The sequence below is a fragment of the Onychostoma macrolepis genome, chromosome 14 (assembly GCF_012432095.1).
Source record: "Onychostoma macrolepis isolate SWU-2019 chromosome 14, ASM1243209v1, whole genome shotgun sequence".
Lineage (NCBI taxonomy): Eukaryota > Metazoa > Chordata > Actinopteri > Cypriniformes > Cyprinidae > Onychostoma > Onychostoma macrolepis.
In genome coordinates, this window is record NC_081168.1 from 24,934,954 (window position 1) to 24,949,945 (window position 14,992).

At 38.5% G+C, this 14,992-nt stretch overlaps 1 protein-coding gene across 2 annotated transcripts in view; it reads left to right on the top strand.

Annotated features, from left to right (window-relative positions):
* Window positions 1-14,992, top strand: part of spon2a (spondin 2a, extracellular matrix protein) — a 24,229-nt gene continuing 9,237 nt past the window's right edge. The window contains exons 1-3 of one of the 2 annotated variants that reach the window (XM_058798212.1): window positions 1-85; window positions 5,719-5,947; window positions 10,979-11,199. In XM_058798212.1, coding sequence (XP_058654195.1) covers window positions 5,719-5,947; window positions 10,979-11,199 — 450 coding nt within the window. In that variant the 5' untranslated portion in view covers window positions 1-85. Of the gene's footprint in view, window positions 86-4,417; window positions 5,948-10,978; window positions 11,200-14,992 lie in introns of those variants that run through there. The other variant, XM_058798213.1, reaches the window with a different exon arrangement.

A 14,992-nucleotide genomic window follows, 5' to 3' on the forward strand; every position in this document is an offset into this window, starting at 1 on the left:
GGGAAAGAGAGCATGAAAGTGAGGTGTCTTGATCTCTAGTGCACATCTCCACAAACCCTGTCCTGCTGTCTACCATCACAGCCAGGTAAGAGTGAGCTGTTTGCTAGCATGTGAACCGCTGTCTGTGTGTGTGAGTCCTGTGCTCATGCCGACTGCTGTGGCAAAGGTTAAGACAAGGGTTGCTTTTCTGCTTCTCCACTTTCCTGCTGTGCCTCTATACCGCAACCTTCCCACACTCCTCTCCTGCAGGTTTGACGTCTCTTTGACGAACAATGCTGCCGTGCTTAAGTATTTTAACACATGTGCTACTCTTAACAGTTATTTGACTATTTTCCCCCCTCTTCTCATTCATTTCTTACTCTAAACTCTACCCGCGTGGTTTTTGCATTTGCATGCGACTGAAATGCAAGATTCCTGACCTCTTCCTGCAGTACAAGCTCACTGCGGCTTTATAATTGCTCTCCCTGTAAGTTTAAGCTTAAGTGGCAAAAAAGCCGCAAGCTCTTTTCTTCGGCACTTTTCCGTCTCCCCTGGTTTTATTGTGTCTCGTTCATGCTGGGAGCGGAGATTTGCTGTGTCTGTTGGATGTTTGAGAAATGTGTGTCTCTTGACACTGCGCTAAAGAGGGCAAACAGAGGGAGGTTTGCTTTAGGTCAGTGTCACGCAGCATCTGCAACCGCTGGCAAGTGCAGGGCAGCAGAAATGCATCTCACAATCTGCCAGAACTTTGTACAAGGTTTGACTTAATTTCACATTCCAAGACAGAGATGATATGGAAAACATGGGGATTTGCATCTGCACGCGTGCAAAATGTCAGCACAGATGGGAGATCAAAATATTTATAAAGTTTTAATAGTCAACGGATGATGTTTGGGAATAATGACTCCGCTGGATAGACAATGCATTTGTTTCTTCAATGCTTTACAGGGTCTCCCACGAACAAACAGATCTGTTTGTATGAGGACAAACGTTATTGAGCAATTGTAACATGTGTGCCTGATACTTATGTTACAGTCACTTTCAAACACGAAACCCAAAAAGCTGCAGTAAAACAGCCAGATTACCTTTTCTGGTAAACGCCACATCTGCTGTTCACACGTCCAACAGCTTTCAACAGTTTTTCTGGGTCCCGTTCACACATCAGCACCATCAGTGCTGTTAAAACTCTGTGATGTCATTTGGTGGAAATGGCTTTTAAACAGCTACGCCACAAATCTAGAATCTCAAACTGTTCCAGGATCTGTTGATCAATTCCTTCATCTACCCAGATGGAGAAAAGCTCTTTTGTTTCAATGTTTGAACAGTTTGACACAATTTCTTTCCAAAATGTAGATAATGATTTTCATGTGGTGCGACCAACATGCATGAAAAAACAAAACGTAAAACAGGAAATTATGTCATGGAGACGACCCCTGCAGACCCTTGTGAGTGAGCCAAGGTCAATAAGTCTCTTAAAATATCTGATTTAACCTTTTTTTATGAGAGGGAAAGATTAGTTCAGGCTGTAAATGTCATGTGGTGCAACTCCCCAAAAGACTTGATATTTATGGATAAGTAATTCATTTAAAAGAGAACTTTTTAGCTTAAAAATGATTTTTAAAAACATTTGTGAAAAGGATTAAAATCTGTACGTTCACAGTTAATTGCTTATTACTTTTATTAATATTACTTTTTACCTGATGATTACACTACATGACATTTGTGGAGTTAAGCCAAGACACCAGGTGAATGTTGTTAAAAATCAACATACTTCCCCATTTGATTAATCACAGTACATTTGGACAGTTGTGTTTTGTTTTACGTTTAAATATGCAACTGAGACATTATCTAATTAAATATGCACACATTTGCATACATTTCCAGAGCATAAATCGCAACATTGGATAGAGGTTCAAATTTCTCCTTTCATTTTGTTGATGTATTAGAGATTTTGTCTGAAAATACTGTCAACAGCCAGAAAGAAAATTTACATGTTTTTACAATTTTGTATAAACCCAGGCAAATGATATATTAACAAACCCCTCTATAAAAACCTTCAGAATATAGATGAGAATAAAATGGTATAGTCTGGTGTATGTAAGTTCTGCTGAAGTGGAGATTACTGGCTCGTTGCAGGAGGAAAAATACTCATTTTGAGAAAACTTTAAAGACATGTGTTGTAACTAAAACTGTTTATTTTGGATGTTTTCTTCCCACAAGCATGAAAGAAGTCAAGTAATGGGAAAAAAGCCCAAAAATCCTAAAATTGACTGATGCATAAAAAATATTTTGTTTGAATTAAATTTAGAAATTTTCTTAAATAATTTTCCAAAACCATCTGAAACCAACATAGACATATTGCATCTGCACCTTTACAAATACTTTTTTTTTTTTTTTTTTTATATAAATGTCAGAGCTCCTCAAACCATTAATGTAATGGGTTTTGTTCACGAATCGCATCAATATGGAACTTTTCTAGCAATGTTACGCTGGCAAAATGCCAAGGCTCATTCGCCGGCATTTCCAGTCGCACACCGTTCACCTCTAAAGGGAAAAATGCAGTTGGAAAAGGTTGCATGTGTGAAAGTGCTGTGACACTTCAGAATTTCCAAAAGATGCGGAAACCTGATCTGTCAAAATAAATGAGAAAGAGACTGAGAGTTCTGAAGGAAAGGAAACCACAAAAGGAGTGCACGTTCAGTCCTCGCTCGTAAGATTTTATCCATGTCCCATTGAACCTGCGGTCTAGCCGGCTTTAAAACAAGGAGCATTTAGCTGCTTTCTCACTCCAGAACTATGTCCATTAGACATGAGGTCATTTCTGGTGACTCAAGACCCCTCTTTCCTCATGGATCCTAATATATCTGTTCATCATGAGCACTATTATAACCCAGTCCACTGCTTTTCCTCAATAACATCAGAGACACCCTCTCATATATATATATATATATGTATGAATGAGCTGGTCCAACCTAAACCTACATTACTGACTCCAAACTTTAACAGGCAAGCATAAAAATACCAGAAGCGGGGACGCGGTGAGCCTGTGTCTTTGATCTGCTGGTCTGTCATATGATCGTGGCTCGTTATAAACTATGGGGATCCAGTAGACAGGGCCAGAGCAATAGTCTGAGCCTGCGGTGATGAACTTCTGCCCTTTGTCACTTCGCCTCTTTATTAAGAGACAGTGGCAGACGGTGCAGATCCCAGTATCTCATGCAGTCATGCTCTAAACCTTCTGCCGGGGTCTAAGCTGGTCTTGCGTAATACGCTCAGCATTCAATCACAGGCTATGAGGGATGAAAATAACTGTCACATAACCCTGCTGTTGTGTTATTTTAATTTAGTTGGGAATAAACGGCAAGCCCATGGTTGTTGTGATAAGGAGGTCGGCTGGGATGGGACTGTGGGGTTCTTGGTAAATCTGTGCCGTGGTGATGTTGAGTTCATCATATATGCCTTCAGCATCTGTTAATTATGTTTTATTTAAAGCATCTAAAGTCTAAAGTTTTATTAAACTGGCTTTGCAGACTGTTTGACTGTCTGGCTTTGAAGGGATATAGTTCACACAAACATTACTCAAGTCTGACTAACTTTTATGAAACACACGAGATGTCTATAATGTTTACTAATTTTAATTCAGTGAATATGAAAGGGGGATGGAGGCTGTCAGGTTTACAAAATCACAAAAAAAGATCCATAAAATTTTTTAATTTTCCATATTTCATCATTTTACTTTTGGGGTCTGCTAGAATACATTTACACGAGTTAACGTTTTTTTTTTAACCCTTTACCTAAAGCACTCTGTTTTAGTTCTTGTCTCTTTAAAGCCCAGCTTTCTGAAAAGCCAGTTCTGCTCTGATTGGTCAGCAGGCCCAGTATGTTGTGATGTAACAACTTTAACACAATCAGATGTTCCTAAGTCTTCATGAGCATCTGTAAACAGTATGGTAATCCAGACAATTTTCTCCCTCATGGTGGAAAATAAAAAATTAAATGTCCTTGACATAATGGGTGCCTGTTAAAACATGGCACGTCAAGGTTTAATTTCAGTGGCATCCGTTGTCAACTGATTTATTTATGCATGTCACAAGTTCACCAAACCTGGTGCGGCATATTGGTAGTTTGTCTCTTTGGAGATTAACACATACACTGTATACAAAGAAGTGGTCAAACGTCTTTTTTTCAGCAGAAGCTTACAGTTCATACATGTTTCAAACAAAATGACCTGAGTAAATGATGATTGACTTTTTAAATTTTTGGATGACCTGTCCATTTAAAAGGAATAGTTCACCCAAAAATAAAAATTCACTGTTAATTTACTCACGCTCAGGCCATTCAAGATGTAGGCGACTTTTTTCTTCAGCAGAACAGTAAAGAATATTTTCAGCTGAAACCGTGGTCCTGTGATTCATACAATTCATGTCAATGCCAATGAGAGTGAAAAAAGCAGATACAAAAACATAATTATTACCAGAGGCTCCTGATGACTATTAAGCGAAAAACGAAAAACTGTGTAAGAAACTGAACTTTATTTACATCATTATTACCTCTCAGCCAAACGGTCCTGCAAACCAACGGTTTAGTTGTTTACAAGTACAGTCATCCAGGATAAGCAAACATAAGTATCAGTTTGATAAACTATGCAATACAGATGTAAATAATTTGCTAAAACCAAGGCACCTTCTGCACACGCATCTTCCCTCTGTTGACAACGGCGTCAGTTCACTATGGAACGCCAAATGGGTCATAATTCGCCATTAACCAGGCGCCTGGTGTCCACAAAATGCCTGGTTTTAGAGGGGTTGATTTTAATATTAGAGAAAGCACAGTTTATGACATCTTTGTCAGATGGAGTGCCATAAATTACCGCGTGTCATAGATGGCCAAACGGCGCAATTAACGGCGTTTTGGATTGCATCAATAAATGCCAATATTTAATGGCAGTTCTGTTGTGACAATGCCGTAATTTACGCCGTCTGTACAACAAAATGCCATATTTTGCATAAAATGCTGTAAAAACAGGCATGTTCTGTACACCAGGCCTCTGGTTAATGGCGAATTGTGACCCATTTGGCGTTCCATAGTTCACAGCCGCGCATGCGTCATGAGCAAGCATTTACCTGAGGCTATGTTTTACAGGTAATAATGTCGTAAATAATGTTCAGTTTCTTACACAGACCAATCATTTCACTTCATAAGATCTCAATATATCGTTACTAATTAATTTACAGTTTTTGTAACCGCTTTTTTGACTCTCAAGTGACTATAACAATTGGGTTGCAATTTATGAATCGCCAAAGATGGGTTCAGCAATAAATCATTTTTAGTGTTCTACTGAAGATAAAAAGTCACCTACATCTCGGATGACACGAGGGTGAGTAAATTAATAGAAATGTTTTCATATTTGGGTGAACTATTCTCATAAACTCATAAGGGTTTCTTTGTAATATCAGTTGGTGAGTGTCTTTGAATGCACTCTTGTCGGAGCAAGCTGCAAATCTCAGATGCTTCCCTTGACAGAGGATTAAGGTGTCAGGAACCAAAGTTATGTAATTTCCTCTTGCAATACATATTTGCTGCATGAGTGGATCAGAGTTACTGTAGGACAAGAAACTGAAATGGCAATTTATATAATTTCTACATAGGCGTCACTAATATTAACAATAAAAAAGGAAACAAGCTTTTTCCCCTCAACTTGGCTAATGACTTTTCCTGCTCTTTTCTTCCCTGACACAGATGATGCCATCAGAGGTCTTTGTTCCTGGTTGGCTGCAGCAGCTGCTGGTCGTGCTGCTCAGGTTTGCGCTGTCCTGCACAGCCCCGGTGAACCTGACCAATGGGACGGAGTGCAGCGCTCGAGGACCCGCCTCTTACATCCTGGTGTTCACCGGCCACTGGAGTCCACAGACCTTCCCCAAACAGTATCCCTTATTCCGACCACCTGCGCAGTGGTCCAAACTCATGGGTAAGACTCCTGATGATACGAGCTGTTGGGTTGACAAGCCAAACGTTGATTGCCAGAAGCTGAACATCTTGTTCTCTGAGGTTGACTGTCGGCAGTGTTGTGGGAAGGTTACTTTGGAAATTTAATAGGTTACAGATTACAAATTACTCTATCTAAAATATAAAAAGTAAAGTAACTAATTCAGTTACTTTATTAAAGTAATGTAACGGATTACTTTTCTAAATTTCATGTTCATTTTCATTTCATTTTCAAACATGTAAACCAGGAAGGGTTACGGTATCAACACTGATTACTGTCAGACTTTTAAAATCCTTCTTCACTTGACTTAAGATGATGATGATAATTTAATTTTAATGCACAGCCACCACAAAATCAGACTTACTTTGAGATCAATCTGAGGTTAAATATAGATTTAAAACCATAACAAGAAGTAGTTTAGTAGCTGTGATACTGTTTTTGAAATCAAACTTTTGCATAGCTATGACAGGAAACACTGGCTTCTAACAATGGCTTGGAAAAAATAGTTAGGTAACACTTTATTTTAAAGTGTCATTTTACATGTTACATGAACTTACTATTATAATAATAAATTATGCATAATTACATAAAAGTAACCCTAACCCTAATCATATAGTAAGTACATGTAGTAAATGAATATTACTCAGTACTTAAATGTATAATTACACTGTAAAAAGGACACCTTAAAAAAATAAATAAAGCGCATACAGAAACCCAAATAGGAAATAAAACGGTTATTGAATAATCATGAGTCCTATTACCCCGGTTTCAAAGACCAGGCTTAAACCTAGTCCCAGACTAAAATGTTTCAACTAAAAGAAACTTGCACTGACTGATCTTAAAATATATCAGTGCCTTTGTTTTGTCTCAAGATGCACACCAGTAATGTTTTTTTTCTAAGCACGTTCGTAAAAATTGCTTAAATGTCCTAATTGAACTTTGATCTAATCCTGGTTTACTCTAAGCCCCGTCTGTGAAACCGGGCCATTGTGTCTTAAACTCCTCAAACATTGGTGTCTCACATTTTAGAGCAATCACTGCAATTTATGGAAGAAATCAGTTAAATCTAAATGTGTGTGTGTGTGTGTGTGTGTGTGTGTGTGTGAAAAAATTCAGATGTAACCCCCTTTGTAATGTTTACATTTTCATAAGTAACTGTAATTTAATTACAAATTTTTTTCTCAGCAACTGTAACTGATTACAATCACATTTATTTTGTAATTAAATTACATAATTTAGTTACATGTAACTAGTTACTTCCCAATAACACTGACTGCCAGCGATGGCTCCACGTGCGTCAGAGATGAGAATGTTTAAAGTTCCTCACCTCACCATATGTCAGGACGCTAAGTACTCACAGCTGGCCTGTTAACCGTGAGATTTGCCCCGTTGACCCTCCAAACATACACGCATTACCTGCCACACCGCGGGAGCAGGGCAGTCTAATGAGGAAAGCAGAACGAGAGCAAGGTTGAGGAGTAATAGCCGTTGCCAGATGACACAGGCTGCCCTGCAGGTTCGCCCTGTCCTTTAATAGTCCTTCCATAAATGCACGACGCATGCAGCGGCCGTCGACTTTAATGCGATCACTGTGTGCTGGCTTTTTCTGAGGACATGCTCTTTGGGTGTCACCGGTATACCAGCCGTCACATACCACCGCACGCAAGCACCAGACGTGGACGGCCTCAGCCAAAACATTTACAACCCAGAGATCCCCAAAGTTCAGGCTGTGGATTTGGAGCGCTGAGATGATGTCTGTGCGGTTTCTCCTGCCTCCTGGATGGCTTTCCAGCCTTCTCTTTATCCATTTATCACTGTTGTATCGCAATTATGTTCAGAAACCGCACATTTTTGTATGTAATCAAAAGGTTGCGCCGTACATATGAACTCCACATATGAAGGATGAGACTATTAGGGGACAGACGGAGATAGAGAGATAAAAGCGCTGGAGACGGTTGCGGTTTGTGGTTTAGCTGATTGAGGTCAGGTCTCTTCAGTTTTTGGGCCAGACGTGTAGCATGGAGAGACTAGACGTGTCAGTGTGCCAAACGTGCTGCCTGCCTTCCTGTCATTCTCACTTGTACCTTTTTCTCTTATTCTCCTGCACTCCCAGCTCCGGGTCTGCCAGACCAAAATGGTTTGTAGTTATGAAGAACACAGTGGGATGTTAAAGAGAGGCTGAAATCTTTTCAGAAACATCATCTTAGCTCCTTCCTCTTTCAAACCTCTGTTGTGATACCAAGAGCTAATAGGTGAATTATCAAACTAGGCACGTTTTTGTCTAGAAACAAAAATTCTGTCTGTATTTAGAGGATTAGTTCACTTCCAGAATAAAAATTTCCTGATAATATGCTCAACCCCCATTCCATCCAAGATGTTCATGTCTTTCTTTCTTCAGTTGAAACGAAATTAAGGTTTTTGAGGAAAACCGTGCAGGATTCTTCACCATACAATGGAGTTCATTGGAGATCAATGGGCTGAAGGTCCAAATTGCAGTTTCAACTTCAAAGGGCTCTACACGATCCCAGCGGAGGAATAAGGATCTAGCCAAATGATTGGTCATTTACTAAATTTTTTTTAAAAAGTTTACTTTTTAACCACAAATACTCATCTTGCAATAGCTCACGCATTGCGTATAATCACGTTGGAAGAGTCACGCACATTTGGTCTTCGTCTGTGTACTTCAGATCAAAAAGGTAGAGTAAAAGGTTCCAACTTCAAAATCGTCCGACTTCATTGTTTTACCTTTTGTTGTAAAGGGCCTTTGACTTTCTTTGCACGTTCGCTTTGTAAACACTGGGCCAGTACCTCTGCCTACATCACACATGACCTTTACAATGTGACTACATTATTGTGATGTTGAGCTAGTGCAAGACAAGCATTTGTGGTTAAAAAGTATAGGTTTTTTTTTACTGAAAATTACCAGTTGTTTCACTAGATAAGACCCTTATTCCTCTGCTGGGATTCTGTAGAGCCCTTTTAAGCAGCATTGAAACTGCAGTTTGGACCTTCAACTCATTGAAGTCCACTATATAGTGAAAAATCCTGGACTGTTTTCCTTAAAAACCGTAATTTCTTTTCGACTGAAAAAAGAAAGATATGAACATCTTGGATGACATGACAGAATATTTATTATGGAAGTGAACTAATCCTTTAATTATCCTTATGTCGTTCCAAACATGCTGTTTTCTGTGGGAACACAGAAGTAGATTTTGGATTATTTATTTTTTTTAGATGGACGTGTTTGACCTTTACACTTGCGTCTTTTGCAGTGTCTCTCGCACACAGAGTTGTAAAAGCACAGTGCTCCATTTAAAAGAAGTTTCTGGACCTTGCGGTAAAGTTCACACAGAACAGGTTTTTCCATTACATTGCACCGTTTCTGTGGTTTTTCTATTTAAACACACTAGATGGATGTGTTTTACCATTAAGCTTGCATTGCTCAACTTTGTAGCATCTCTAGATTTTATTTACGTTCCTCCTGACCTGCATGTTGCATTTTTTAACGCAAAAACGCGTTCTGTGTGAATGGCCCCCTATGCAGCTCTTTCAGCACAGAGGCATTTTACAGACTAGTTACATTTATGCATTTAGCAGACACTTCTATCCAAAGCAACTTAAAAAAGTGAACAAAAGCAATTCGTCAAAGAAATTGAGGCAAGCATCAGTATTGTACTTGCAGTGAGACTCGGTGTTGGGATCTTTTAACTTGGGCCAAAAACAAACTTTATAGCAACATTCTAGTAACCAATCAAACCACCTTCACAATGGTATAGCAACACCCATAACTGCCTCTTACAACCTCTCATATCAAGGTGGCAAGTTTTACACGGGCTAGAAAATGTAAAAATCTGAAAATGTAACTCTAGTCTGGTTACACGTGTCATTCTGGTTTTTGAGAGCTGTTGAACAGATTCCTATTAAAGAATAGAACGTCACTTTTGGAAAAGTAGTTTAGTCATAAGGAATGATCATATTGGCAAATGTTGTCAAAAAGGTCCATTGTCTATTGTCAATAGTGTAGCGATGGATGAAGCACAGTTCGCTCAGTAGTCACTTTCAAACTGAGCAACTTCCTGTTGCTCAGTGCTGCGAATCGGAGTAAAAAAATTGGACCTGTAAGTAAATTTGTAACCCAACTGCACAGATTACAATCAAACTGACTGGATTTCACCCATGAAATTTAGCTGAGCAACAGTAAATATGACTGCACTTATAATGTGCTTGAATATGCAGTCAGTTATGGACAGAGATTATAATTTTTGCTACAAATCACAGAAAGCTACATGCAAAGCAAAAGGATCCTGAAAAAGTGTTTCACTAACTTATTACTTAGAAAAATTTAAGATTTAAGTTTGAAAAGCTCTCTTTGGTTGACATGGATGTTTAGCATTTAAAATGCCATGTGACAGTGAGTGAACACTACATCGTAAAAATGTGCATAACGGTTTGTGATTGGTGGTCTTGATGTCTGTTTGCACCTGACTGTGATTGGTCTTTTTTTCTGTGCACATATTTAACCACTACTACTTCTTTTTTTTTTTTTTATTGCAATTAACTGAAAATATAATGCGCTGAGTGTCAGGATAATGGCAAAGCGGTTCTGACACAGCAATTCATTGACAGAACCAAAAACTAAAACGTAAATTTACTTAAAACCTTAACACATGAAAATTTACTTCAGTCTCGGTCACCCCTGAACTCTAGGTGCACACTAGTAGGTCTGGTTTTTCTCACTGAAGGTTTTGTTTTTAGGTGTTTATTCTCTTGGCATTTGGGCTTCTGCATGGCTTTATACCACAGTTCGAGGTGTGTAGAGCACACAGAAGCTGGCAGAGCTGTATTTGTGTTTTGTGAAATCTGATGCACTATAAAAATTCATGGAGTGGTAGTAATGTTCAACAGGTCAGTGCAGAACCTGCCGGAGAAATCACGAGGCCTGAAAACATGAGCAGTTTAAATGTTTTGTCTGCGTTTACCCTTCACTCATTGGCTGCTGTTACTTCTGTGCAGCTGTGACCCATAATGAGCAGTACCGGTTGTGGCGGGAGGGGGCGCCTGCAGGCGATGGCATGAAGAGCTTTGCTGAGCAGGGACTCACGGTGGATCTGGTGAAGGATGCGAAGGAGGCGAGGAAGAGGCGAGTGGTGGGGTCCATGTACCGCACAGCCGGGATCCCCTCAGGCATCGGCCACAGCTCCACAGAGCTGCTCCTGACGCCCAGAACCCCGCTGGTAAGATGAACATAGTCACTACACAAAACGGCCCATTGTTTTATTCCTAAGTAGACTGCTGCAGTGATGACGTATTTTTGTAGGCAAACCCAGAAGTCAGCATCACCCTGGTTCCCTTGACAAAAACCCAATAGGATTTTTCTATTGGCTGTTGGATTATTTCAGAAATAATAAGCTCTGTGACCAGCAAAAGTTTGTTTTTACTCTCCTTGTTCATCAAGATAATCTTCACAAATAAACACTTTGAAAAATTAAACTTTTATGAATTTTGAAGCCTAAATAAAATCAAGTACACCACGGTCGCAAGACTTCAAAAACACCACAATTAAACTTCCAAAAAACTCTTTTGGTCTTTCAAGGAAAATGTTTGAGTTAGAATAGTATGCGAGAGCATGACTGTAAACACAATGAGGCTGTGAAATTGACGAAAAAAGACATTTAATGTCCCCAACAACCTCTGTAGTCCCATTTAGCCACTTGTTCCCTAGTATAAAAGTAATATATTTAAAATACATTTATTTCATACTAAGTCTAGTTCAAACCTATTAATATATTTACTGACACATCACTCGAGACATATTGGTATAAAAATTATAATTAAACTTTATTTAGAGTACTACTTGTGCACAATGCACATTTCTTAATATTAAGCCTAAAATGTGTTTTAATGTCACTATCGATGAGGATCATAATATGATCTTTGAATAATATCAGTCTTTAAATGCAAGGTATTTAAATTGTACCTGAAGCACTACTTCTGCACAATTAAAGTGAGTCAAGTACAAAAGTAGTTGTTCCAATTTAGCAGACTTCAAGTATACTAGTTTACTATACCAAAAGTACAATTGCAGGGTATTTCTATTAAGTACACAAATATTTAAATGTATTTGTAGTATACTTAGCATGAAATAAATGTATTTCATATACATTTAAGTGTATTTTTTTCTGTAAGGTTAGCAACTGACATTTTCAAGGCAAGTAAAAGCATAGAATAGAATAGAATAGAATAGAATAGAATAGAATAGAATAGAATAGAATAGAATAAAACATGAAAATAACATGAGCTTGTGTTAACCACAGACCTTATTTCAGACATTTAACAAAAACCCATTAAAAAACCTATTGATTTTAGGACGATTGATCCAAAAGCACTAAAATGCTTACTCGTTTCTAGGTTTTGGCCTAAAAAAAAAACCATTGGGAATGCCAATTGATGCATTAATGAAAGAGCTTAGATGACAGAGTAAAACCGTATCAGTATAAATAAGGATTGGTTTCATTTACCCAGTAGATAAGTAGGTAAATCTGCTTGTGTCAATGATATGCTGACTTTACATTGGAATTGAAATGAAAACAGTTCTTTAGAAATAATGATTTTCTGGATGACAAGTAAGAAGGGAAATTCCCCAAAGACATTTCCCATTCCACGGTTTGGACTGTTTAGTTTCAGACATTTTCATTGCACTAAGGTAAAGCCATCAAATTAATAGAGCATAAAACAACCTGAATAAAGACTATGCCATGGTAAGCATTTTACTCAGAAGGGTCACTTTCCTAAAAGACGTCCTTAAAGTCGGGACAAAACGGAAGTGGCAATAAATCTTTTCTTCTGTCTTGTGACGTACATCTGAAAGTAATGAAGGTAACACTTTATTTTAAGGACCAGTTCTCTCTTTTAACTAGCATGCAGATTACTAGCATATTGGCTGCTTTTTAGTATTATAAATTATAAAGCACACAACAACCACCTTACTAACCATTAAGAAGTAAGAATTGGACCTTAAAATAAAGTGTGAGTGATGTGGGATGTGTTTCATTCCATGAGGTTGAAATTTGTTTTAAAAATGAAGCATATGTGCACAGATGAATTATAACGTGCATTCAGAAAGTACGTAGGATGAAATTTCACTTCAAACTTACTTTAATGATACAATATACTGATATATTGCACAAAGACAGACTTCACCAGAGCGCAGGTCTCCAAAACCACATCCAGAGTCCCAGGACCTCCAGACCACAACCCTCACTCCCTCCCTTCCGGCTCCTGTGCTGTGTTTCCTGCACCCACCAGATCTGCAGATAGGGAGAGGTTGGAACCTTTCCTTCTCAGTTTCTGGAATATTTATTTTCCTATTAGCCATGAGTCAGCTGGTTATAGGGTCTAAAGGCAGCGCTGGTGCTGGTGCTGCTGCTGACCTACATATCTTTTTTTTGCCAATGTCTGGAATACAAAGGAGACCTATTAAAAACGGCAACTACCCTCAGATGCGCCTGGCATTCACTCTTGCTGGTACTTAACCACAGCATGGCGGGATGTCTGCTGTAGCACTGCTGTTTTTAGATCCGCATGGCAGTGAGGTACGACTGAGAGTATGAATGTGGCCTTGGGATGAGACTGTGAGGTCTAATTTGGCTGTGTGTGTGTGTGTGAGCGTCTGTTCACTTATTGATGGTCTGATTGCTTAGACCTTAATATTAAACATATTTATAGTATTAAACTTTAGTGAGTAATTTGTTCTGCACGTTTGTGCCACAGACATGAATGCCTCAAGTTATGTGGCTTATTGAGGAGAACTTTACTAAATGATCAGACTTAAAAATCCCATAAACGTACATTGAAGAAGCAATGTAAAAAATGCTGCTGTAGTTTGTTATAACCAGTGTTGAGGAAGTTACTTTTAAATGTAATGCATTACAATATTGCGTTACTCCCTAAAAAAGTAAATAATTATGTTACTTTTTATGGAAAGTAATTTGTTACATTATTTTTGAGTTACTTTATAAATCTATGCAGGGCTTGCTTGTTTGTTTTTAATATACAGTAGAGGGCGCAGCTCAAACTAATTGCATGAAGAATATGATGCAGGAGAAGAAAGTTCAACGCTATTCCGCAATAACAAAAATTAAACACAAATGTGGATCATCGAAGGTCAGTAGCAAACACACTGGTTAATAAAATGGGATTAAATGCAACCCGAATTCCGGAAATGTTGTGATGTGTTTTTAAAAATTTTGAATTTAAAAAAAAAAGACTTTTAAATCACATGAGCCAATATTTTATTCACAATACAACATAGATAACATAAATGTTTAAACAGAGAAATTTTACACTTTTATCCACTAAATGAGCTCATTTCAAATTTGATGCCTGCTACAAAAAAGTTGGCACAGGAGCAACAAAGGGCTGAAAAAGCAAGAAATTTTTAAAAGATTCAGCTGGGAGAACATCTAGCAACTAATTAAGTTAATTGACATCAGGTCTGTAACATAAAAGGGATGTCTTAGAGAGGCAGAGTTTCTCAGAAGTAAAGATGGGCAGAGGCTCTCCAATCTGTGAAAGAGTGCGTAAAAAGATTGTGGAATACTTTAAAAACAACGTTCCTTAACATCAAATTTCAAAGGCTTTGCAAATCTCATCATCTACAGTGCATAACATCATCAAAAGATTCAGAGAAACTAGAGAAATCTCAGTGTGTAAGGGACAAGGCCGAAGACCTTTGTTGGATGCCCGTGGTCTTCAGGCCCTCAGATGACTGCATCACTCATCGGCATGATTCTGTCATTGACATTACTAAATGGGCCCAGGAATACTTCCAGAAACCACTGTTGGTAAACACAATCCGCCGTGCCATCTGCAGATGCCAACTAAAACTCTATCATGCAAAAAAGAAGCCATATGTGAACATGGTCCAGAAGCGCCGTCGTGTCCTGCGGGCCAAGGCTCATTTAAAATGGACTGTTTCAAAGTGGAAAAGTGTTCTATGGTCAGACGAGTCCAAATTTGACATTCTTG